At 46.3% G+C, this 25,164-nt stretch overlaps 1 protein-coding gene across 1 annotated transcript in view; it reads left to right on the forward strand.

The window, feature by feature from the left end:
* The first annotated feature begins 6,438 nt into the window (after positions 1-6,438).
* The window catches only part of LOC115132483 (nuclear receptor subfamily 1 group D member 1-like), a 33,063-nt gene continuing 14,337 nt past the window's right edge, over positions 6,439-25,164 (forward strand). The window contains exon 1 of the mRNA XM_029665168.2: positions 6,439-7,156. Coding sequence (XP_029521028.1) covers positions 7,141-7,156 — 16 coding nt within the window. The 5' untranslated portion in view covers positions 6,439-7,140. The remainder of the gene's footprint in view (positions 7,157-25,164) is intronic.

The following is a 25,164-nucleotide window of genomic DNA, read 5'->3' on the forward strand; positions in this document are numbered from 1 at the left end:
CTCTATCTCGCTCACCCTTAAACCCCCTTTCTCTCCCTCTCTCCCCTCTTTCTCCTCTCTCTTTCACCCCCTCCCCAACGTTCTCTCCCTCTATCTCGCTCACCCTTAAACCCCCTTTCTCTCCCTCTCTCCCCCTCTCTCTCCTCTCTCTTTCACCCCCTCTCTCCTCTCTCTCTCTGTCTGTTTCTCCCCCCCTACCTCTCTCTCCCTGGTTGGCTCATTCTAATTGAATCCCCACAAGTTGCGGTGTAGAGCCAAATGTGCCAAGATGTTCTGATTAAGATAGACTTTGTTTAAGCAGTAGTTTTGCAAAATTGCCCCGAGTGCTGTGGAGAGAGATAGAAGACTTCTGTGAATGCAAAAATAAATTAAAAAACAGGAGCGGGAGGGAGAAACTGAAAGAAGGAGAGAGAGAGAGAGAGAGAGAGAGAGAGAGAGAGAAGAGAAGAGAGAGAGAGAGAGAGAGAGAGAGAGAGAGAGAGAGAGAGAGAGAGAGAGACGGGTGGTGAGGGCAGGCAGCTAGAAAGCAGTCAGGGACACATATGGAAGTGATTCAGTAATTACAGCAAATCTGTTCTCTAAAGGAACGGTCCTTTTTCCATCCATCCCTCTCCATCCCTCTATCTAAAGGAACGGTCCTTTTTCCATCCATCCCTCTCCATCCCTCTATCTCTAAAGGAAAGGTCCTATTTTCCATCCCTCCTTCTCTGCTTCCCTCCTGCTCTAAAGGAAAGGTATTCCTTCCCTCTCCATCCATCCTTCCCCCATCTCTCCCTGCACATAAAACTGTGAATCAATGACCCATAGTGTGATTAAAGAGTGGTGAACACAACTCTAGAAAGATGCAGATGAGCTACTGTCTCCCATGCAGTTGTAAAGCCATGTTGAAATCAGGAATAATACCACACTTACTTGAAATATTTTTCTGCATTCTTTACTCACAAAATGTGCTTTCTGAAGCTTAAATCAGCCATTCTATAAGCAATCTAAACCAAACTGTGAGGCAGGCTCAGCATGGTATAAACTATAAGCTCTTATCACCCACAGCTAAACTGGCATCACTTCACTCAACAATGAACTTTTCAGCCAAATTAAATGGTGTGTGAGAGAGAGACAGTGGGACAGCGTGAGAGAGAGACAGTGGGACAGCGTGAGAGAGAGACAGTGGGACAGCGTGATAGAGAGACAGCGTGAGAGAGAGACAGTGGGACAGCGTGAGAGAGAGACAGTGGGACAGCGTGAGAGAGAGACAGTGGGACAGCGTGAGAGAGAGACAGCGTGAGAGAGAGACAGTGGGACAGCGTGAGAGAGAGACAGTGGGAGAACGTGAGAGAGAGACAGTGGGACAGCGTGAGAGAGAGACAGTGGGACAGCGTGAGAGAGAGACAGTGGGACAGCGTGAGAGAGAGACAGTGGGACAGCGTGAGAGAGTGACAGTGGGACAGCGTGAGAGAGAGACAGTGGGACAGCGTGAGAGAGAGACAGTGGGACAGCGTGAGAGAGAGACAGTGGGAGAACGTGAGAGAGAGACAGTGGGACAGCGTGAGAGAGAGACAGTGTGAGAGAGAGACAGTGGGACAGCGTGAGAGAGAGACAGTGGGAGAACGTGAGAGAGAGACAGTGGGACAGCGTGAGAGAGAGACAGGGACAGCGTGAGAGAGACAGTGGGACAGCGTGAGAGAGAGACAGTGGGACAGCGTGAGAGAGTGACAGTGGGACAGCGTGAGAGAGAGACAGTGGGACAGCGTGAGAGAGAGACAGTGGGACAGCGTGAGAGAGAGACAGTGGGAGAACGTGAGAGAGAGACAGTGGGACAGCGTGAGAGAGAGACAGTGGGACAGCGTGAGAGAGAGACAGTGGGACAGCGTGAGAGCGAGACAGTGGGACAGCGTGAGAGAGAGACAGTAGGACAGCGTGAGAGAGAGACAGTGGGACAGCGTGAGAGAGAGACAGTGGGACAGCGTGAGAGAGAGACAGTGGGACAGCGTGAGAGAGAGACAGTGGGACAGCGTGAGAGAGAGACAGTGGGACAGCGTGAGAGAGAGACAGTGGGACAGCGTGAGAGCGAGACAGTGGGACAGCGTGAGAGAGAGAGACAGTAGGACAGCGTGAGAGAGAGACAGTGGGACAGCGTGAGAGAGAGACAGTGGGACAGCGTGAGAGCGAGACAGTGGGACAGCGTGAGAGAGAGACAGTGGGACAGTGTGAGAGAGAGACAGTGGGACAGCGTGAGAGAGAGACAGTGGGACAGCGTGAGAGAGAGACAGTGGGACAGCGTGAGAGAGAGACAGTGGGAGAACGTGAGAGCGAGACAGTGGGACAGCGTGAGAGAGAGACAGTGGGACAGCGTGAGAGAGAGACAGTGGGGCAGCGTGAGAGAGAGACAGTGGGACAGCGTGAGAGAGAGACAGCGTGAGAGAGAGACAGTGGGACAGCGTGAGAGAGAGACAGTGGGAGAACGTGAGAGAGAGACAGTGGGACAGCGTGAGAGAGAGACAGTGGGACAGCGTGAGAGAGAGACAGTGGGACAGCGTGAGAGAGAGACAGTGGGACAGCGTGAGAGAGAGACAGCGTGAGAGAGAGACAGTGGGACAGCGTGAGAGAGAGACAGTGGGAGAACGTGAGAGAGAGACAGTGGGACAGCGTGAGAGAGAGACAGTGGGACAGCGTGAGAGAGAGAGACAGTGGGACAGCGTGAGAGAGAGACAGTGGGACAGCGTGAGAGAGTGACAGTGGGACAGCGTGAGAGAGAGACAGTGGGACAGCGTGAGAGAGAGACAGTGGGACAGCGTGAGAGAGAGACAGTGGGAGAACGTGAGAGAGAGACAGTGGGACAGCGTGAGAGAGAGACAGTGTGAGAGAGAGACAGTGGGACAGCGTGAGAGAGAGACAGTGGGAGAACGTGAGAGAGAGACAGTGGGACAGCGTGAGAGAGAGACAGTGGGACAGCGTGAGAGAGAGACAGTGGGACAGCGTGAGAGAGAGACAGTGGGACAGCGTGAGAGAGTGACAGTGGGACAGCGTGAGAGAGAGACAGTGGGACAGCGTGAGAGAGAGACAGTGGGACAGCGTGAGAGAGAGACAGTGGGAGAACGTGAGAGAGAGACAGTGGGACAGCGTGAGAGAGAGACAGTGGGACAGCGTGAGAGAGAGACAGTGGGACAGCGTGAGAGCGAGACAGTGGGACAGCGTGAGAGAGAGAGACAGTAGGACAGCGTGAGAGAGAGACAGTGGGACAGCGTGAGAGAGAGACAGTGGGACAGCGTGAGAGAGAGACAGTGGGACAGCGTGAGAGAGAGACAGTGGGACAGCGTGAGAGAGAGACAGTGGGACAGCGTGAGAGCGAGACAGTGGGACAGCGTGAGAGAGAGAGACAGTAGGACAGCGTGAGAGAGAGACAGTGGGACAGCGTGAGAGAGAGACAGTGGGACAGCGTGAGAGCGAGACAGTGGGACAGCGTGAGAGAGAGACAGTGGGACAGTGTGAGAGAGAGACAGTGGGACAGCGTGAGAGAGAGACAGTGGGACAGCGTGAGAGAGAGACAGTGGGACAGCGTGAGAGAGAGACAGTGGGAGAACGTGAGAGCGAGACAGTGGGACAGCGTGAGAGAGAGACAGTGGGACAGCGTGAGAGAGAGACAGTGGGGCAGCGTGAGAGAGAGACAGTGGGACAGCGTGAGAGCGAGACAGACAGTGATGACTGTCTCTTTAGCCCTGAGGCACAAGGTGTTTTGCAGGTGTCTGTGTTGGCAGCGACTTCTGTTCTGTTCCGTTCAGTGCCCAAACAGCGAGAGCACCCTGTAATTATTTGCGTGCCCTGCCATAGTATGTTCTCATCATGACATGTACATGAGTCGGCCAACACACACTTCATAATTTGATGCACTTCAAATCTGACACCAAATTAATTCTGTCAGGGAATAATTTACATAAGAGCGGTCCTAATAGACCTAGGTGTAATATCATGGTAACCTACTGCTCAATCCTAATAGACCTAGGTGTAATATCATGGTAACCTACTGCTCAAGCCTAATAGACCTAGGTGTAATATCATGGTAACCTACTGCTCAATCCTAATAGACCTAGGTGTAATATCATGGTAACCTACTGCTCAATCCTAATAGACCTAGGTGTAATATCATGGTAACCTACTGCTCAATCCTAATAGACCTAGGTGTAATATCATGGTAACCTACTGCTCAATCCTAATAGACCTAGGTGTAATATCATGGTAACCTACTGCTCAATCCTAATAGTACAAATCACTACAAATTCATCTAAAGAACTCAGAGGCTATGTTTACACATGCAGCTCAATTCTGATATTTTTTCCCCCACTAATTGGTCTTTTGACTATTCACATCAGATCTTTTCACATCAGATCTTTTAGAATTGATCTGATTAGCAAAAAATACAAATTTGTGAAACATTTGTGAAGAATTGGGCTGCCTGTATAAATGTCAACGCATCCAAAGTTATGATCAATCAGTTATCTGCGCAATGGGCCATCTCGACCATTGTCCCGAAGAGAGGGGGCTCGTTTGAGTGGTAAGGCTGAAGCAATCCACTGCAGATGAGGAATGAAGTCGGGGGAGGTGCATCTGCAACAGCCAAGTCGGACACCAATGTGGTTTTCCAACAGCAAGGTTCAAACCAAACAAAGCACGATTGCCATTGTTTATAAAAGTTTTTATTAGTAATGAAATACACATGGCTCCAACCCCCATATTACACACTCACAAACTGTTAATATATGTGTGTATATTGTCCAATCAATTCAATTGGTGAGAAAGACGAAAATATCACAATCATTTGTACTGTCAAGTGGAGCGGAACAGGGGAAGCCAAGAGCAGAATCAGACGAGGAGACTGGGATGAGGTAACCAAGGTATTTATTGAAACACGGGGGGGACTGAGTGCAGGCCAGGGGAAGCTCAGGCGGATTGCCGAAAACCAGGTGCGAGGCTGAGGCTGGAGCGAGAGGTGTTGGGACAGGGTAAGCAGGTCCGGAGGGGAATCCAAGGGAGCGTAGAATGGGGAATCCAGGACAGATTAGCAGGACTGACGAGGAGTCGGACTGGAGACAGGGACCAGAGTCAGAGCGGGCAGAACTGTAGTGGAGAGGAAAACTGCGTCAGGCAAGGGAAAACAGGCCAACAGGATCTAAACAGGAACAAACGGCTAGAAACATGGACTGACTGAGCAGAGATTACGATCTGACAGAGAGAAGAGGCAGGACTGAGTATATGTAGAGGTCTTGATTATGGAACAGGTTGCAGCTGGTGAGGATCTGCTCTGACTCCAGCACACTTGTCTCTGCCAGAGAGAGAGAGAGAGAGAGAGAGAGAGAGAGAGAGAGAGAGAGAGAGAGCACTGGAGGAGTGGCAGCAGGTCAAGGAGACACAGGATGAGCACTAGTGGGCGTAGCAGGAGCAGATGTAACATGTACATTGAAGTCTATCAATGTACAAATTACCTGTCATCAAGGCAAAGGGTGGCTACTTTGAAGCTACTCAAATATAAAATATATTTTGATTTGTTTAACACTTTTGTGGTTACTACATAATTCCATGTGTCATTTCATAGTTTTGAAGTCTTCACTACTTTTCTACAATGTACAAAATGGTAAAGATAAAGAAAAACCCTGAATGAGTAGGTGTGTCCAAACTTTTGACTGGTACTGTATGTGTGTACATTGTACTATCAATTCAATTTGTGAGAGAGACTGAAATGTCACAATCATTTGTACATTGGAGTCTATCAATGTACAAATGACCTGTTCCAGTCATGAATTTGGTCACACTTGCGTTGGTCAAACAAAAACACCGTAATGATGGGTTGACAATAGAGGCTCCCACAATGCAGCTGCAATGCAACTGCAGAAACTTGCAGTCAAAACTTCATGATCTTGTCATGTAGGCACAAGTAAGACAATTTTGATCCTCATAATGCAACACACTTTGGAAGGCTTGACAAAAGTGATCCTCTTGAACTCACCCAAACACTTCAGAAAAATGAATGTGGAGAATTGAGGCTACAAAGATGGGTTTCCTGACGTTGTGGCGCTCTCTAGTGACAAAATAATGAACTGCAATTGAATGTTACTGAGGGGACGTGAATAATCCTGCAACAGTAAAATACTGTATGCTGAAGAGACAGCCTACATTTCCTCCACAAACACAAACACTCACATTTAAGACAACATGTGTCACTTGTTTGTGTATTTGTTCCTAAGACACATGGTCTGAATGTCGGCCATCAACTTCAAGCGGCAGTCCGCTACTAAAAACTTCCGGACCAGTCACGGTGTGCTCCGCCCATTGTGCATGTGCCTCATCCGCCCACTTCTCGTTATCGCACGCTCGGCATTATGGTATGTATAAAATGTACAGTATGTCAGTAGGGCGGCGCACGCCCAGGCACATGCAGAGTGCACATGCACCGTGGCTTTACTAAACGCGTAGCACCGTCACATAAGCGCATCAAATCTCCCCTCAGCTCTAGATACCGGCCAATGAGAACGCATTATAGAGTAAAGGGTGAAAGGAGAGTTCAAATGGGGCATATAGTGAGATGAGATATACATCCAAACAGACACAACAGAAGTTGAGTGAGGACGCAGAAGCGAGTCACATTTTTTTAAGTCACCTGAAAACGTGATTGATGTGGAAGTGAGTGCGTGTATTATTTGATTTAGTTTACAGTTCAGTTCACCCTCGGATATGCTGATGGAGCTGTGAATTATTGGGATTTTAACAATTAGAATCACTTGTTCTCTGCTCGCGAGACTCCCTTCCGCCGAACCAAGCAACTCACTAGCACAGTGCAGAACGGATCCAGGTAGCATGCAATAATAATATATCCTGCACACCTGAGACAGTTGGACATAACTGTTCTGCATAGAATACAGCTGGACATAACCGTGCTTACAGTATACTACAGAGTGTTCTGTCGTTGACAGATCAATACTATTGTCTTCAACTGTGCGCTCGTTCCATGGGTCAGGTATTTTACGCACAGGTAGTTCTCGACTATCACCTGTCTGTAGTTTAGTATTGATCCTGCATATTGACATTCAGAAGCAGCTGTATATTGACAAGTCGAGCTTCATTCATCACAGCAAACAAGACACATCAAGAAACATGGACAGTCCCGGTGGTAAGTGCTATGATTGCGATGATATGTTTTGTTATTTCCGTTGATTGCTGATTTTCAAATTATATTTTGTTATTGCATACATGTTAAATATCAGTCGCATAGCAATACTATTTTTTGTAGCTCAATATTGAATTTGGTATTGGAGTTATACATTTTGAGTTGAGTATGGTGATGATTTTTTAAAGAATTTAAGGAGTATTTACCACGTTTTATTGTGTTTGTTTCTCTTTGCAGTCGTGCGTATTTGTGTGTAAAATACGTTCCCAAATGTCCTGCATGATGAGGTTTTACATTGAAGGTGTCTCTTCATCGGCATGTTAGAAAGGGGGTCGACTTAATACGAGTTTAAACCATTTTATAAGGCTAGTACTGTATGTCCAATTCTATATGTTTAGAAAGTTGCGACATGGAGATTAAATATATATATATATATTTTAATTTACCTTTATTTTACTAGGCAAGTCAGTTAAGAACAAATTCTTATTTTCAATGACGGCCCAGATGAGAACAATTCAACTTTATAACAGGACCATCATGCTTTTTGTGCATTATCCTCCCATGCGTGAACATGGAAAATGCAATGAATACTGATTGATATAAGTTCTGAAACAGGTGTAATATCCAACAAGTGTATGTTTTCTTTCAAGCATACAAAGGTGCACATGAAAAACTGCTAAAAAGATTGACGATGATATGTGACAGTGCTTGAAGTTCACCAACTTCCCACATAAAAAAATGACTACAGTTTACTATAGAATGCTACAATACTTAATATAGAATTCTGTAGTATATTGTAGAATTGTACACACTGTAGCATCCCTCGATCATGTGTATTACATACTATATAATTTTGTAGTATACTGTACTACAGTATACTACAGATCGCAAAAACACTACAGTAAATACTACAGTAATGTCGGCAAAAACACTACAGTAAATACTACAGTAATGTCGGCAAAAAGACTACAGTAAATACTACGGTAATGTCGGCAAAAAGACTACAGTAAATACTACAGTAATGTCGGCAAAAACACTACAGTAAATTCTACAGTAATGTCATCAAAAACACTACGGTAAATAATACAGTAATGTCGGCAAAAACACTACAGTAAATTCTACAGTAATGTCATCAAAAAGACTACAGTAAATACTACAGTAATGTCGGCAAAAACACTACAGTAAATACTACAGTAATATCGGCAAAAACACTACAGTAAATTCTACAGTAATGTCATCAAAAACACTACAGTAAATACTACAGTAATGTCGGCAAAAACACTACAGTAAATTCTACAGTAATGTCATCAAAAACACTACAGTAAATACTACAGTAATGTCGGCAAAAACCCTACAGTAAATACTACAGTAATGTCGGCAAAAACACTACAGTAAATACTACAGTAATGTCGGCAAAAACCCTACAGTAAATACTACAGTAATGTCGGCAAAAACACTACAGTAAATACTACAGTAATGTCGGCAAAAACACGACAGTAATTACTATAGTATATTATACTACAGTATTTATTTGCATATACCCTGCCTATTTTCCTCCCCATACCCAGTTTGTACTACCCTAAAGTGTGAAACCTACATGCCAAGTATATATACAGTACCAGTCTAAAGTTTGGACACACCTACTCATTGAAGGGGTTTCATTTTTTCTTTCATTTTTACTTTGTTCCACATTGTAGAATAATAGTGAAGACATCAAAACTATGGAATCATGTAGTAACCAAAAAAGTGCTAAACAAATCTAAAATATATTTGAGATTCTTCAAAGTTGCCGCCCTTTGCCTTGATGATAGCTTTGCACAATCTTGGCCTTTTCTCAACTAGCTTCATGGGGTAGTGACATGGAATGCATTTCAATTAACAGGTGTTCCTTGTTAAAAGTTAATTTGTGGAATTGATTTCCTTCTTAATGCATTTGAGTCAGTTGGGTTGTGACATAGTAGGGGTGGTATACCCTATTTGGTAAAAGACAGAGTCCATATTATGGCAAGCACAGCTCAAATAAGCAAAGAGAAACGACAGTCCATCATTACTTTAAGAAATGAAGGTCAGTCAATCTGGAAAGAACTTTGAACGTTTCTTCAAGTGCAGTTGCAAAAACCACCAAGCGCTATGATGAAACTGGCTCTCATGAGGACTTCCACAGGAAAGGAAGACCCAGAGTTACCTCTGCTGCAGAGGATAAGTTCAATAGAGTTGGCCTCCCGGGTGGCGCAGTGTACTGCAGCGCCAGCTGTGCCATCAGAGTCCCTGGGTTCACGCCCAGGCTCTGTCGCAACCGGGAGGTCCGTGGGGCGACGCACAATTGGCCTAGCGTCGTCCGGGTTAGGGAGGGCTTGGTCGGTAGGGATGTCCTTGTCTCATCGCGCACCAGTGACTCCTGTGGCGGGCCGGGCGCAGTGCGCGCTAACCAAGGTTGCCAGGTGCACAGTGTACCCTCCGACACATTGGTGCGGCTGGCTTCCGGGTTGGATGCGTGCTGTGTTAACCTCTTGAACGCCCCCTATGGGGGCGCTGTGTCATTATTGGATAAAAAGACGTGCCCGTTTTAAGCGCAATATTTTGTCACGAAAAGATGCTTGACTATGCATGGAATTGACAGCCTTGGAAAGACAAAACTCTGACGTCTCCAAAACTGCAAAGATATTATCTGTGAGTGCCCCAGAACTAATGCAACAGGCGAAACCAAGATGAAGTTCCATACAGGAAATGCCCCAGATTCTGAAGGCGCTGTGTTCCAATGTCTCCTTATATGGCTGTGAATGCGCCAGGAATGAGCCCGCGCTTTCTGTCTATTCCCCGAGGTGTCTGCAGCATTGTGACGTGTTTGTAGGCATATCATTGGAAGATTGACCATAAGAGACTACATTTACCTGGTGTCCCGCCCGGTGTCCTGTGTGCGTAATCTGTAAGTCCATGCGCGTTCCATTTCTTCAGAAGAGAAAGTAAAAATCCATCGTGGCAGTTATCGTCGATAGATATGTGAAAAACACCTTGAGGATTGATTCTAAACATCGGTTTGCCATGTTTCTGTCGATATTATGGAGTTAATTTGGAAAAAAGTTCACGTTTTAATGACTTTTTTTTTTTTTTTTTCCTTACCCAAACGTGATGAACAAAACAGAGCGATTAGTCGACACAAATAATATTTTTTGTAAAAACATTTACATTTACATTTAAGTCATTTAGCAGACGCTCTTATCCAGAGCGACTTACAAATTGAAACGGAACATTTGCTATCTAACAGAGTCTCCTCATTGAAAACATCTGAAGTTCTTCAAAGGTAAATTATTTTATTTGAATGCTTTTCTGTTTTTTTGGAAAATGTTGCATGCTGAATGCTAACGCTAAATGTTACGCTAAATGCTACGTTAGCTATCAATACTGTTACACAAATGCTTGTTTTGCAATGGTTGAGAAGCATATTTTGAAAATCTGAGATGACAGTGTTGTTAACAAAAGGCTAAGCTTGAGAGCAAATAGATTAATTTCATTTCATTTGCGATTTTCATGAATAGTTAACGTTGCGTTATGGTAATGAGCTTGAGGCTGTAGTCACGATAACGGATCCGGGATGGCTCGACGCAAGAAGTTAAGAAGCAGTACGGCTGGTTGGGTTGTGTATCGGAGGACGCATGAATTTCAACCTTCGTCTCTCCCGAGCCCGTACGGGAGTTGTAGCGATGAGACAAGATAGTAGCTACTACAACAATTGGATACCACGAAATTGGGGAGAAAAAGGGGTAAAATTCAAAACAAACAAAAAAATCAATAGAGTTAACTGCACCTCAGAGTTCAAGTAACAGACACATCTCAACATCAACTGTTCAGAGGAGACTGAGTGAATCAGGCCTTTCTGGTCGAATTGCTGCAAAGAAACCACTACTAAAAGGAGACCAATAATAAGAAGAGGCTTGCTTGGACCAAGAAACACGAACAATGGACATTAGACCGGTGGAAATCTGTCTTTTGGTCTTATGAGTCTAAATTTGAGAGATTTGGTTCCAACCGCCGTGTCTTTGTGAGATGCAGAGTAGGTGAACGGATGATCTCCGCATTTGTGGTTCCTACCTTGAAGCATGGAGGAAAAAGTGTGGGGGTGCTTTACTGGTGACACTGTCAGTGATTTATTTCAAATTCAAGGCACACTTAACCAGCATGGCTACCACAGCATTCTGCAGTGATACGCCATCCCATCTGGTTTGCGCTTAGTGGGACTATCATCTGTTTTTCTACAGGACAATGACCCAACACACCTCCAGGCTGTGTAAGGGCTATTTGACTAAGAAGGAGAGTGATAGTAGTGCTGCGTCAGATGACCTGGCCTCCACAATCACCCGACCTCAACCCAATTGAGATGAGTTAGACCGCAGAGTGAAGGAAAAGCAGCCAACAATCAAGTAATCAGCATTATGTGGGAACTCCTTCAAGACTGTTGGAAAAGCATTCCTCATGAAGCTGGTTGAGAGAATGCCAAGAGTGTGCAAAGCTGTCATCAAGGCAAAGGATGGCTACTTTGAAGAATATAAAATCTACAATATATTTAGATTTATTTAACACTTTTTTTGGTTACTACATGATTCCATATGTGCTATTTAATAGTTTTGATGTCTAAACTATTATTCTACAATGTAGAAAATATAAAAAATCAAGAAAAACCCTTGAATGAGTAGTATACTAAAGTCCGCAAAAACACTACGTAATTACTCATTTTTTTCCTACAGTATTTATACTATAGTAAACTGTTAACATTACAGTATACTACAGTCATGGCCGCAACACTACAGTAAATACTACAATTGTCACACCCTGACCATAGTTTGCTTTGTATGTTTCTATGTTTTGGTTGGTCAGGGTGTGAGCTGAGTGGGCATTCTATGTTACATGTCTAGTTTGTCTAGTTCTATGTTTGGCCTGATATGGTTCTCAATCAGAGGCAGGTGTTCGTCATTGTCTCTGATTGGGAACCATATTTAGGTAGCCTGTTTGGTGTTGGGTTTTGTGGGTGATTGTCCTTGTTACTGTCTCTGTGTTACTTTGCACCAGTATTAGGCTGTTTCGGTTTTCATGTTACGTTTTTGTATTTGATTCGTATTTACTTTGTTTCATTAAACATGGATCGCAATAGCCATGCCGCATTTTGGTCTGGCTCTCCTTCACATACAGAAAACCGTTACAACAATAAAGTCTGCAAAAACACTACAGTAAATACTATACACTGTATGCTTGACAGAAAACATCCACTTGTTGGATATTACAAAAATGTCCTATCTAGGTCCTATCTAGAACCTAAAATGGTTATTTGGCTGTCCCCATAGGAGAACCCTTTGAAGAACCCTTTTTGGTTCCAGGTAGAACCACATAGTGTTCAACATGGAAGCCAAAAGGGTTCTACTTTAAACCAAAAAGGGCTCTACCTGGAACCAAAAAGGGTTATCCTATGGGGACAGCCGAAGAACCTTTTTGAAACCGTTTTTCTAAGAGTGTAGTATTTATACCATAGTATGCTATACTATTTTTTCATATGGGTAGGAGACACTTCCAGTTTTTCCTCATGAAAACAAATTCACATGGAGTGAGCTGTCCCTGGTTCCAATGCATTCTATGCTTATTGCCAACAGTAGGCTGCGACTTTGTTTTCGTGTGTATCTATAAGTAAATTATTCTCTACCACCCAGTGTGCATTGAGATGCTGAATAGATAGAAGTGTTGTGATTACTACATTAATAATTTGGTGGGTGCCTATTTTTGTCCTATTTCACACATGTACAAGTGTGTGTTATACACATGTGAAATGTAAATGTGTTTTGCGTATCCTTTCGGTTATTGGTCCAACGCTCTTAACCTCTAGGCTACCTGCTGCCCTTGGAGGCTGGGCCAGTGACATGGGTTGATAACGCAAAGCTTATGGCTATGGGAAACTATAGAGTTATGCATGGAGTATTGGGAGGTGTTTCCGCAAGGTTAGCCAAAGTACACCTGGCATCATAATATTTATTTACATATTCTACTTCCACTCCCAGCTGTTGAGTGGTGATTAATGTACTAACTCTGCAGTCACGTTTCAGTCCAGGTGATGGAAACGGTCTGGGTCAAGGCGCCCTTCTGCATGTTCCATGTGTTCCACGGGTTCCATGTCAGTTATTATCTGGAGGACAAAACTTGGAGCTTTTCAGACCTCTGCATCCGACACTAAACTTACTTTGTTATTTATTTGTTTAAATGTTATATATATATAAAAAATAAAAAAAACTTATTCATCATCTACTTTATTGGCCTTAGATATTTTGTATGGGCTATTCGGGTAGGCTAAATACTGTATACAATTTGCGGATGTTTGCATGATGTCAATACGGAGGTTAAAAGGTCACAGTGCAGTAATGTGGGACATCTGAGCCCCATGCCGCAGCATTTTTTACTCCTGCCATCTGCCTGCAACTTGGAGGCGGTTTTGAATGGTGGCTCTCTCTCTTTTCTTCATTGAGAACTCTATGATTACATGGCTCAGTTAACCTACAGCTAGTGCCCCTGTTTGACCTTGATATGTAATGGTCTTAGAGGGAGAGATACAGTACATGCATTCTTGATTTATCTTATCAAACCAAGCAGAAGTAATGTAATGTAATCAGATGTAATCCATATACATCCTAATCTAAATAACACAAGATAGTTCAACTGATTGCATAATATTGAGAGTGAGGCTACTGCTGGTTTAACCCAGATGCCCATATTCACCTGCTGCCCAATTAGGTAAGCCTCACAGAGCAATGCAATGGGGTGATGGCATTTAACTGAGAAGCCCGGATACACACACACACACTTTGGAACCATGCCAGTCAGGTCAGGCGTTGGCACAATCTGGGTGCTGTGAACTACATCTAAACGTGTCCACTACCCACAGGATATCTAATCAGATCATCCAACCTGTTGTCGGAACTGTAATCCAGTGTTTCTATGTGGTCAATATTGGCCACTGGCTCTATGAATGATCACATGCGGTGTGTGTGTGTGTGTGTGTGGGGGGGGGGGGGGTTCCTCATTGTTTACTGTAATGTATTTACTTAGGATGCTTTGGAAGCTGTCAGTTTGGATCCTGGCTTCAGCCACATACTGTACATCAATAATTCACAAACTTGTATGATCTAGCTATAAATTAGAGTGGAGCCAAATGGGTGAACTTCTCCACCCTACCCTACACTCTTCCTCCACCATACCCTCTTTCTCCACCCTACCCTACCCTCTACCTCCACCCTACCCTCTTCCTCCACCATACCCTCTACCTCCACCATACCCTCTACCTCCACCCTACCCTCTTCCTCCACCATACCCTCTTTCTCCACCCTACCCTCTTCCTCCACCCTACCCTCTACCTCCACCCTACCCTTTACCTCAACTCTATCCTCTACCTCCACCCTACTTTCTACCCTCAACCTTCACCCTACCCTCTACCTCCACCCTATCCTACCCTCTACCTCAAACCTAACCTCTACCTCAACCCTACCTTCTACCCTCTACCTCAACCCTACTTTCTACCCTCTACCTCCACCCTACCCTCTACCTTCACCCTACCCTCTACCTCCACCCTACTCTCTACCTCCACCCTACCCTCTTCCTCCACCCTACCCTCTTCCTCCAAACTACTCTCTTCCTCCACCCTGCCCTCTACCTTCACCCTACCCTCTACCTCCACCCTATCCTACCCTACCCTCTACCTCAAACCTACCCTCTATCTCAACCCTACTTTCTACTTGTACCCTCTACCTCAACCCTACCCTCTACCTCCATCCTACTCTCTACCGCCACCCTACCCTCTTCCTCCATCCTACCCTCTTTCTCCACCCTACTCTCTACCTCCACCCTACCCTCTTCCTCCACCCTAGTTGATCGTGCGGTGTGTGTGTGTGTGTGTGTGTGTGTGTGCAGTTCGCACGAATGATTCTAGCGCCCATTCAGAACATCCCCAACCAACCGTACACCATGCTCTATTTGAGTTTCCTCGACAATTATAACAGAGGCTATAAAGCGCGGGTGGTGATTATCATTTCTGACTGCTGGTGATAGCTTCATGCAGCGCGAGTCTTCCCACTGAATGCACTCCTCTCATTCTCGAATCGTCCTCACGTGGATGCATTTGCTAAACCGCGTGCGGCGCGTGATTTTACAGGCGGATACAGTTCTCTCTCCCCATTTATTTTTTCTCTTCGCTCTCTCTCTCCCGGCACTTATGTAGTGATGGTGCCTCCGGTGGTGGAAAGGGGGAGGTTAGGTTGGAAAGTGTGTCAGAGATTTCATGTATTAACTTTATCTCTTGTCACGTTTTCCCGCATTATGCGCGATTTAATGCATTAGTCCTGGATGCTATATCACAAGTCCCCTGCATCAACATCAGTGGCGTCAGTTCATCTAAAACTAGGGTATGGCAAAGTGGGGTGTGGTGGGTTGGGGGATATGATTGACCCCAGGCATTAATTATCACCGCAATATTATGTTTAAGGTGTGTGGAACGCCGTGGACAATGTCAAACACTACTCAACCTCATCATAAATTGACTAATTTACTTGTGGAACGGCGCATACAGTGCAACAGGAAATAGATGCGTAATACGTGCTATCAAGTCACAACAAGGCCGGTTTCAAATACCGACACCAATGTGAAAGTAACCGGTGCATAAAACAGCTGACCGCAAATGCAAACTATGCCAGATAAATGAATAGAAATGAAAAGCATATAGCCTACATCAACGACTACAATGTCAACATTGCTTCGTGCACTTCCCGCACATGGATACATTTGCCTGTCTGCATTTTTCGCCAGGGAAGGTAAACATTTTGCGAGTATGGAAGCAATGTATCAACATGGTTGCTCTGAGAATATTGAAACATTGTATCAACGAACGATGCCGCTTGGAGAATATTGAAAAATGTTGTATCAACAAGGCACGAGAATAGTGCCAACGAGGGGGCGCCTCGCGCATTTCCCCGGGCCCGCTTGTCTGTCTGATATTATTGTGATGTTTACGCATCTGGATGATTATTATATATATATATATATATATGATTTTGACTTCAAAGACAATAACAAATGTACATGGTCATGCAGTGACATAATGATAATTGAGATAATGCAAATCATGAATTGTTACTTAGTTAGGATAACTTTTTTTTGCCCTTCTTGCTGTAGGCCTACTTTTTCATCATCCCAATTCTGCATCCCTAACCCCTACCTGTAGCCTACTTCCCTCTGGTATAAGGCATTTCCACACTATCAGTCTTGCTTGTCCATCTTCCTCAATTAAAATGAGATATTCTTACAGATCAATCTTGTTGCTAAAACGTCATTAATGTTATGTAACTATAGTGTGGATGGATATATTAAACAGCCCTACATCCACACTATAGTTACATAACATTAATGACGTTTTAGCAACAAGATTGATCTGTAAGAATATCTCATTTTAATTGAGGAAGATGGACAAGCAAGACTGATAGTGTGGAAATGCCTTATACCAGAGGGAAGTAGGCTACAGGTAGGGGTTAGGGATGCAGAATTGGGATGATGAAAAAGTAGGCCTACAGCAAGAAGGGGAAAAAAGTTATCCTAACTAAGTAACAATTCATGATTTGCATTATCTCAATTATCATTATGACACTGCATGACCATGTACATTTGTTATTGTCTTTGAAGTCAAAATCATGACATCCATTTGGGGGAAATGCTCCAAATAGCAAATTCAGTTGTGTTTATTTTCATACCACTACATGAAACCAAAATTGCACTAGTCTACTGGTCAAATTAATTTAAATATCAATCAGGCCTACAGCTATCACAGCCTGTATTGTAACAGCAATAAAAGAGCTTTTGTTTCGAATGGTCACCTCCCAATTCCGAATTGACATCATTGATAACACATACAGTATATATCTATCAGATAACAACAAGGCTTAGAAGGCCGAGTTCAAATGTCGACGTCAAATTCAAAGCAATTGGCGCACTGCCTAAACGGCTGACTGCCAAAGCAAACTGGCACTGTCTGCGCTCTGCACTCTAAAAGTGAAAGAAACGGTTGCAGGCTGGCAGCTGCTCTCTGCATGGTCCTAAAACCAGCTAAACATCACCGTTTAGTTAGAATCGGGATTGGAACGATTTTAGTGTACATTGTTTTATCCTACTTACCATTTTTGGTCTTGAGCTAGGGTATGGCGATACGCAACTAACGCCGCTGATCAACATCTCTCCCAAACTGAAGGTTCAGCGCACACATCCGCTAGGCTAGACTAAGTGTGCTATGTACAATTGGAACGTGACAGCCCTCCCTGACAGTAGGCTATTTGTAGCCTGCAAAGTTATTTGATCCGCTGTAGTCCTCAGAGTAATGCTAAAACTGCTATAGGGCAATCCGTGACATCCTGCATTCTTGGTAATGCAGTGTGATGGAGATAATCTATTATAATCCTCAAATTATGCATAATGCAATTAGTCTACATGGATATTTGGTGGCTGCCAAATAGTCCCATTGGTGTCATTCTTCTTTATAATGCAACCTAAATACCTGAATAGAGTAGACTTTTGAATATACTTGCAATATAAATATACATAAATGCAATCCATAATATAAATTCAATTCCTTCTATTCAGGCCCCTCCAATTAATCCAATAAAATGGTATTTGTCACATGCTGTAACGGCTTTCTTGTGGAGAAGGAGAGTCGGACCAAAATGCGGCGTGTAGATTGCGATCCATGTTTAAAAAACAAACGTAAAACACGAATCAATACAAACACTACAAAACAAAGAACGTAAATGAACGTAACGAAAACCGAAACAGCCTATACTTGTGTAAACTAACACAGAGACAGGAACAAGGACACTAAGGACAATCACCCACGAAACACTCAAAGAATATGGCTGCCTAATTATGGTTCCCAATCAGAGACAACGATAAACACCTGCCTCTGATTGAGAACCACTTCAGACAGCCATAGACTTAACTAGAACACCCCACTAAGCTACAATCCCAATACATACCACATACAAAAACCCATGCCACACCCTGGCCTGACCAAATAAATGAAGATAAACACAAAATACTTTGACCAGGGCGTGACAGAACCCCCCCCCCCCCTAAGGTGCGGACTCCCGAACGCACCTCAAAACAATAGGGAGGGTCCGGGTGGGCGTATGTCCATGGTGGCGGCTCCGGCGCGGGACGTGGACTCCACTCAAACACTGTCTTAGTCCCTCCTCCTCGCGTCCTTGGATAGTCCACCCTCGCCACCGACCATGGCCTAGTATCCTCACCCAGAACCCCACTGGACTGAGGAGCAGATCGGGACTGAGGGGCAGCTCGGGACTGAGGGGAAGCTCGGGACTGAGGGGAAGCTCGGGAGTGAAAGGAAGCTCAGGAGTGAAAGGAAGCTCAGGAGTGAGAGGAAGCTCAGGCAGGTTGATGGATCTACCAGATCCTGGCTGGCTGGTGGTTTCGGCAGATCCTGGCTGACTGGCGGATCCTGGCTGACTGGCCGACTGGCGGATCCTGGCCGACTGGCGGATCCTGGCCGACTGGCGGATCCTGGCGGATCCTGGCCAACTGGCAGATCCTGGCCGACTGGCAGTTCTGGCAGATCCCAGCTGACTGGCGGATCTGGAAGAGTCTGGTTGACTGGCGGATCTGGAAGAGTTTGGTTGACTGGCGGATCTGGAAGAGTCTGGCTGACTGGCAGATCTGGAAGAGTCTGGCTGACTGGAGGATCCTGGCAGACTGACGGATCTGGCTGCTCCATGCTGACTGGCGGCTCTGGCTGCTCCACGCTGACTGGCGGCTCTGGCTGCTCCATGTAGGCTGACAGCTCTGGTGGCTTCTTACAGACTGGCGGCTCCGTGCAGACTGGCAGGATTGTTGTGCCTGTTAAGTGCTCAGCGCTCACGTTTCCCCGCCTGACAGCCTGCCTGACAGCCTGTCTGGCTCTACACCTCGACTCAGGCACATAGATTAGTGGCAGAACGGGTTGGTTAAGGTCACGATGGGAAGCTGCTCTCCTCACTTCCCAACCTGCTGCTGATTCCACAATTAACAGTAGTGTCTGTATGCACTGATGTACATTTTAACTAGCTTGTGCTAGTGAGTGTATGGCTCCTCCCTGGGTTACATTGGGCATCCTCTGGTGAGGCTATAGGATATGTGCTATCCTTCTGGCTGAACATCAAAGCCAATTTACATTCCTAAAGTCCTATAGCCCCCTATGGTTTTCTATACTCTCATGAGGGCCATGTTCTCTGAATTTGAGTTAGTTGACTTGACACAAAGGCCATATACTTTACTTAGCCGCTGGTCAAGTAGATGGCATATTACTGCAGTACATTTACATTTACATTTAAGTCATTTAGCAGACGCTCTTATCCAGAGCGACTTACAAATTGGTGCATTCACCTTATGACATCCAGTGGAGCAGCCACTTTACAATAGTGCATCTAAATATTTTAAGGGGGGTGAGAAGGATTACTTTATCCTATCCTAGGTATTCCTTAAAGAGGTGGGGTTTCAGGTGTCTCCGGAAGGTGGTGATTGACTCCGCTGTCCTGGCGTCGTGAGGGAGTTTGTTCCACCATTGGGGGGCCAGAGCAGCGAACAGTTTTGACTGGGCTGAGCGGGAACTGTACTTCCTCAGTGGTAGGGAGGCGAGCAGGCCAGAGGTGGATGAACGCAGTGCCCTTGTTTGGGTGTAGGGCCTGATCAGAGCCTGGAGGTACTGAGGTGCCGTTCCCCTCACAGCTCCGTAGGCAAGCACCATGGTCTTGTAGCGGATGCGAGCTTCAACTGGAAGCCAGTGGAGAGAGCGGAGGAGCGGGGTGACGTGAGAGAACTTGGGAAGGTTGAACACCAGACGGGCTGCGGCGTTCTGGATGAGTTGTAGGGGTTTAATGGCACAGGCAGGGAGCCCAGCCAACAGCGAGTTGCAGTAATCCAGACGGGAGATGACAAGTGCCTGGATTAGGACCTGCGCCGCTTCCTGTGTGAGGCAGGGTCGTACTCTGCGGATGTTGTAGAGCATGAACCTACAGGAACGGGCCACCGCCTTGATGTTAGTTGAGAACGACAGGGTGTTGTCCAGGATCACGCCAAGGTTCTTAGCGCTCTGGGAGGAGGACACAGTGGAGTTGTCAACCGTGATGGCGAGATCATGGAACGGGCAGTCCTTCCCCGGGAGGAAGAGCAGCTCCGTCTTGCCGAGGTTCAGCTTGAGGTGGTGATCCGTCATCCACACTGATATGTCTGCCAGACATGCAGAGATGCGATTCGCCACCTGGTCATCAGAAGGGGGAAAGGAGAAGATTAATTGTGTGTCGTCTGCATAGCAATGATAGGAGAGACCATGTGAGGTTATGACAGAGCCAAGTGACTTGGTGTATAGCGAGAATAGGAGAGGGCCTAGAACAGAGCCCTGTGGGACACCAGTGGTGAGAGCACGTGGTGAGGAGACGGATTCTCGCCACGCCACCTGGTAGGAGCGACCTGTCAGGTAGGACGCAATCCAAGCGTGGGCCGCGCCGGAGATGCCCAACTCGGAGAGGGTGGAGAGGAGGATCTGATGGTTCACAGTATCGAAGGCAGCCGATAGGTCTAGAAGGATGAGAGCAGAGGAGAAAGAGTTAGCTTTAGCAGTGCGGAGCGCCTCCGTGATACAGAGAAGAGCAGTCTCAGTTGAATGACTAGTCTTGAAGCCTGACTGATTTGGATCAAGAAGGTCATTCTGAGAGAGATAGCGGGAGAGCTGGCCAAGGACGGCACGTTCAAGGGTTTTGGAGAGAAAAGAAAGAAGGGATACTGGTCTGTAGTTGTTGACATCGGAGGGATCGAGTGTAGGTTTTTTCAGAAGGGGTGCAACTCTCACTCTCTTGAAGACGGAAGGGACGTAGCCAGCGGTCAGGGATGAGTTGATGAGCGAGGTGAGGTAAGGGAGAAGGTCTCCGGAAATGGTCTGGAGAAGAGAGGAGGGGATAGGGTCAAGCGGGCAGGTTGTTGGGCGGCCGGCCGTCACAAGACGCGAGATTTCATCTGGAGAGAGAGGGGAGAAAGAGGTCAGAGCACAGGGTAGGGCAGTGTGAGCAGAACCAGCGGTGTCGTTTGACTTAGCAAACGAGGATCGGATGTCGTCGACCTTCTTTTCAAAATGGTTGACGAAGTCATCTGCAGAGAGGGAGGAGGGGGAGGGGGAGGGGGATTCAGGAGTACCGTATATAGCAGTATAGTCAAGCTTTGCCTTCGGGAGACTGTAAAATATGATAATTAATTGACCACTTTTATGGCACCAGTTTTGAGGGACCTTCACACACACAAACTAACATAAAAGTAGCTCATGTGAGTATTCAGGTGGACATGCGAAAGTCTTTGTGTGTGGGTGGAGGTGGGACAAGTCCTGGCTGGGTCAGCAGCAGGCTGTCTGTTTCCAGTCTCAGGAAGTGGCAGGCCAGGGCAGGACCAGGAGGTCCCTGTCAAAAGACCAGCACTAGCTCTGCTGTGTTAACAATCAAGGGAAAAACAGGGAAGACAACAAGAGGAAGGAAAAGGACAGATGGTCATGTTTCCCATATAAAATGTAAGGTTACATGACAAGTGCATGCTATTTGGGAATATAGTTCTATGGGAGAATGTGACTCACTCTTTTCATACCTAGGGCAGCGTGCTAGTTTAATGTACAGTAGGCTACACCCTCTGTGCTGAATGACTACCACCCTGTAGCCTTGATATCCTTAGTAATGAAATGCCTTGAGAAACTTGTGAAAAGTCATATTTTCAGCGTCACCCAGAAGCTTCTCAACCCATTTCAGTTTGCCTATCAGCCTAGCAGAGGAGTTGATGATGCCATTCTTACCCTCCTTAACATGGTCTATAGACATCTAGAGCCAAATCCCATGTTAGGGTTCGATTTGTTGACTTTTCGTCTGCCTTCAACACAATCCAGCCCTACATTCTGGCACAGAGACTCATTTGGGACTTCTCCTTGAGGGGCTGGTTTCGTGGCTGTTGGACTTCCCGAGCCAATGCTCACAGCGAGTCAAAATAGGTCCCCATGTGTCAGACATACGCAATACCAACACAGGCGCTCCTCAGGGATGTGTTTTGTCCCCACTCCTGTACATCTTGTACACTAATAGTTGTACTAGTTCCCATACTGACAGACACCTCGTTAAATTAGCTGATGACACTGCCTTAAACGGTCCTAGATTAGTTTGTAGAGTTGTGTGAGGAATCACACTTGGTCCACAATACCAACAAGACCAAAAAGATGTGTATAGACTTCAGGAAGCGTACAAAACTTACCTCTGCAACATCTATCAGAGGTCAAAATATAGAGATTGTAGAGGAATACAAATACATGGGTGTCCTCTTAGACAATAAGTTTCAGTGGAGAAAATGTACAGACCCGACCTACAAAAAGAGCCAACAGAGACTGTATTTTCTCAAAAAGCTGGGATCTATTAATGTAGACTGTACTATACTGACTCTGTTATACAAATATTTCATTGAGAGTATTTTAACTTGTTGTATTGTTTGTTGGTTTGGCAATGCCACTGTCAGCCAGAGAAATAAACTGAGAAGGATTATCACCACAGCAAACAAGGTACTTGGAGTCAAACAGACAGGCCTGGATGAGATCTTTAAGGTCAGAGCCCTCCACAAGGCTCACAAAATAATTTTAAACCCAAGCCACCCCCTGTATCCAGACTTTGAACTACTCCCCTCTGGGCACAGGTATAGAGCACCCCTCAGCAGGAAAAACAGAACTAGACAATAATTTGTGCCAGGTGTGAAATCACTCCTAAATAGCTCAGGCTAATGTCCCCATCGACTCAGTAAGGCCAGCAGGCTAATGTTCCTATCCCACTCAGTAAGGCCAGCAGACTAATGTTCCCATCGACTCAGTAAGGCCAGCAGGCTGATGTTCCCATCGACTCAGTAAGACCAGCAGGCTGATGTTCCCATCGACTCAGTAAGGCCAGCAGGCTGATGTTCCCATCGACTCAGTAAGGCCAGCAGGCTGATGTTCCTATCCCACTCAGTAAGGCCAGCAGGCTAATGTTCCTATCCCACTCAGTAAGGCCAGCAGACTAATGTTCCCATCGACTCAGTAAGACCAGCAGGCTGATGTTCCCATCGACTCAGTAAGGCCAGCAGGCTGATGTTCCCATCGACTCAGTAAGGCCAGCAGGCTGATGTTCCCATCGACTCAGTAAGGCCAGCAGGCTGATGTTCCCATCGACTCAGTAAGGCCAGCAGGCTAATGTTCCCATCGACTCAGTAAGGCCAGCAGGCTAATGTTCCCATCGACTCAGTAAGGCCAGCAGACTGATGTTCCCATCGACTCAGTAAGGCTAGCAGGCTGATGTTCCCATCGACTCAGTAAGGCCAGCAGGCTGATGTTCCCATCGACTCAGTAAGGCCAGCAGGCTGATGTTCCCATCGACTCAGTAAGGCCAGCAGGCTGATGTTCCTATCCCACTCAGTAAGGCCAGCAGGCTAATGTTCCCATCGACTCAGTAAGGCCAGCAGGCTAATGTTCCCATCGACTCAGTAAGGCCAGCAGGCTAATGTTCCCATCGACTCAGTAAGGCCAGCAGGCTGATGTTCCCATCGACTCAGTAAGGCCAGCAGACTGATGTTCCCATCGACTCAGTAAGGCCAGCAGGCTGATGTTCCCATCGACTCAGTAAGGCCAGCAGGCTGATGTTCCCATCGACTCAGTAAGGCCAGCAGGCTGATGTTCCCATCGACTCAGTAAGGCCAGCAGGCTAATGTTCCCATCGACTCAGTAAGGCCAGCAGGCTAATGTTCCCATCGACTCAGTAAGGCCAGCAGACTGATGTTCCCATCGACTCAGTAAGGCTAGCAGGCTGATGTTCCCATCGACTCAGTAAGGCCAGCAGGCTGATGTTCCCATCGACTCAGTAAGGCCAGCAGGCTGATGTTCCCATCGACTCAGTAAGGCCAGCAGGCTGATGTTCCTATCCCACTCAGTAAGGCCAGCAGGCTGATGTTCCCATCGACTCAGTAAGGCCAGCAGGCTAATGTTCCCATCGACTCAGTAAGGCCAGCAGGCTAATGTTCCCATCGACTCAGTAAGGCCAGCAGACTGATGTTCCCATCGACTCAGTAAGGCCAGCAGGCTGATGTTCCCATCGACTCAGTAAGGCCAGCAGGCTGATGTTCCCATCGACTCAGTAAGGCCAGCAGGCTGATGTTCCCATCGACTCAGTAAGGCCAGCAGGCTAATGTTCCCATCGACTCAGTAAGGCCAGCAGGCTAATGTTCCCATCGACTCAGTAAGGCCAGCAGACTGATGTTCCCATCCCACTCAGTAAGGCCAGCAGGCTGATGTTCCCATCGACTCAGTAAGGCCAGCAGGCTAATGTTCCCATCGACTCAGTAAGGCCAGCAGGCTAATGTTCCCATCGACTCAGTAAGGCCAGCAGGCTGATGTTCCCATCGACTCAGTAAGGCCAGCAGACTGATGTTCCCATCGACTCAGTAAGGCCAGCAGGCTGATGTTCCCATCGACTCAGTAAGGCCAGCAGGCTGATGTTCCCATCGACTCAGTAAGGCCAGCAGGCTGATGTTCCCATCGACTCAGTAAGGCCAGCAGGCTAATGTTCCCATCGACTCAGTAAGGCCAGCAGGCTAATGTTCCCATCGACTCAGTAAGGCCAGCAGACTGATGTTCCCATTGACTCAGTAAGGCTAGCAGGCTGATGTTCCCATCGACTCAGTAAGGCCAGCAGGCTGATGTTCCCATCGACTCAGTAAGGCCAGCAGGCTGATGTTCCCATCGACTCAGTAAGGCCAGCAGGCTGATGTTCCCATCGACTCAGTAAGGCCAGCAGGCTGATGTTCCTATCCCACTCAGTAAGGCCAGCAGGCTAATGTTCCCATCGACTCAGTAAGGCCAGCAGGCTAATGTTCCCATCGACTCAGTAAGGCCAGCAGGCTAATGTTCCCAT

Source organism: Oncorhynchus nerka, linkage group LG7, assembly GCF_034236695.1.
Source record: "Oncorhynchus nerka isolate Pitt River linkage group LG7, Oner_Uvic_2.0, whole genome shotgun sequence".
Taxonomy (NCBI): Eukaryota; Metazoa; Chordata; class Actinopteri; order Salmoniformes; family Salmonidae; genus Oncorhynchus; species Oncorhynchus nerka.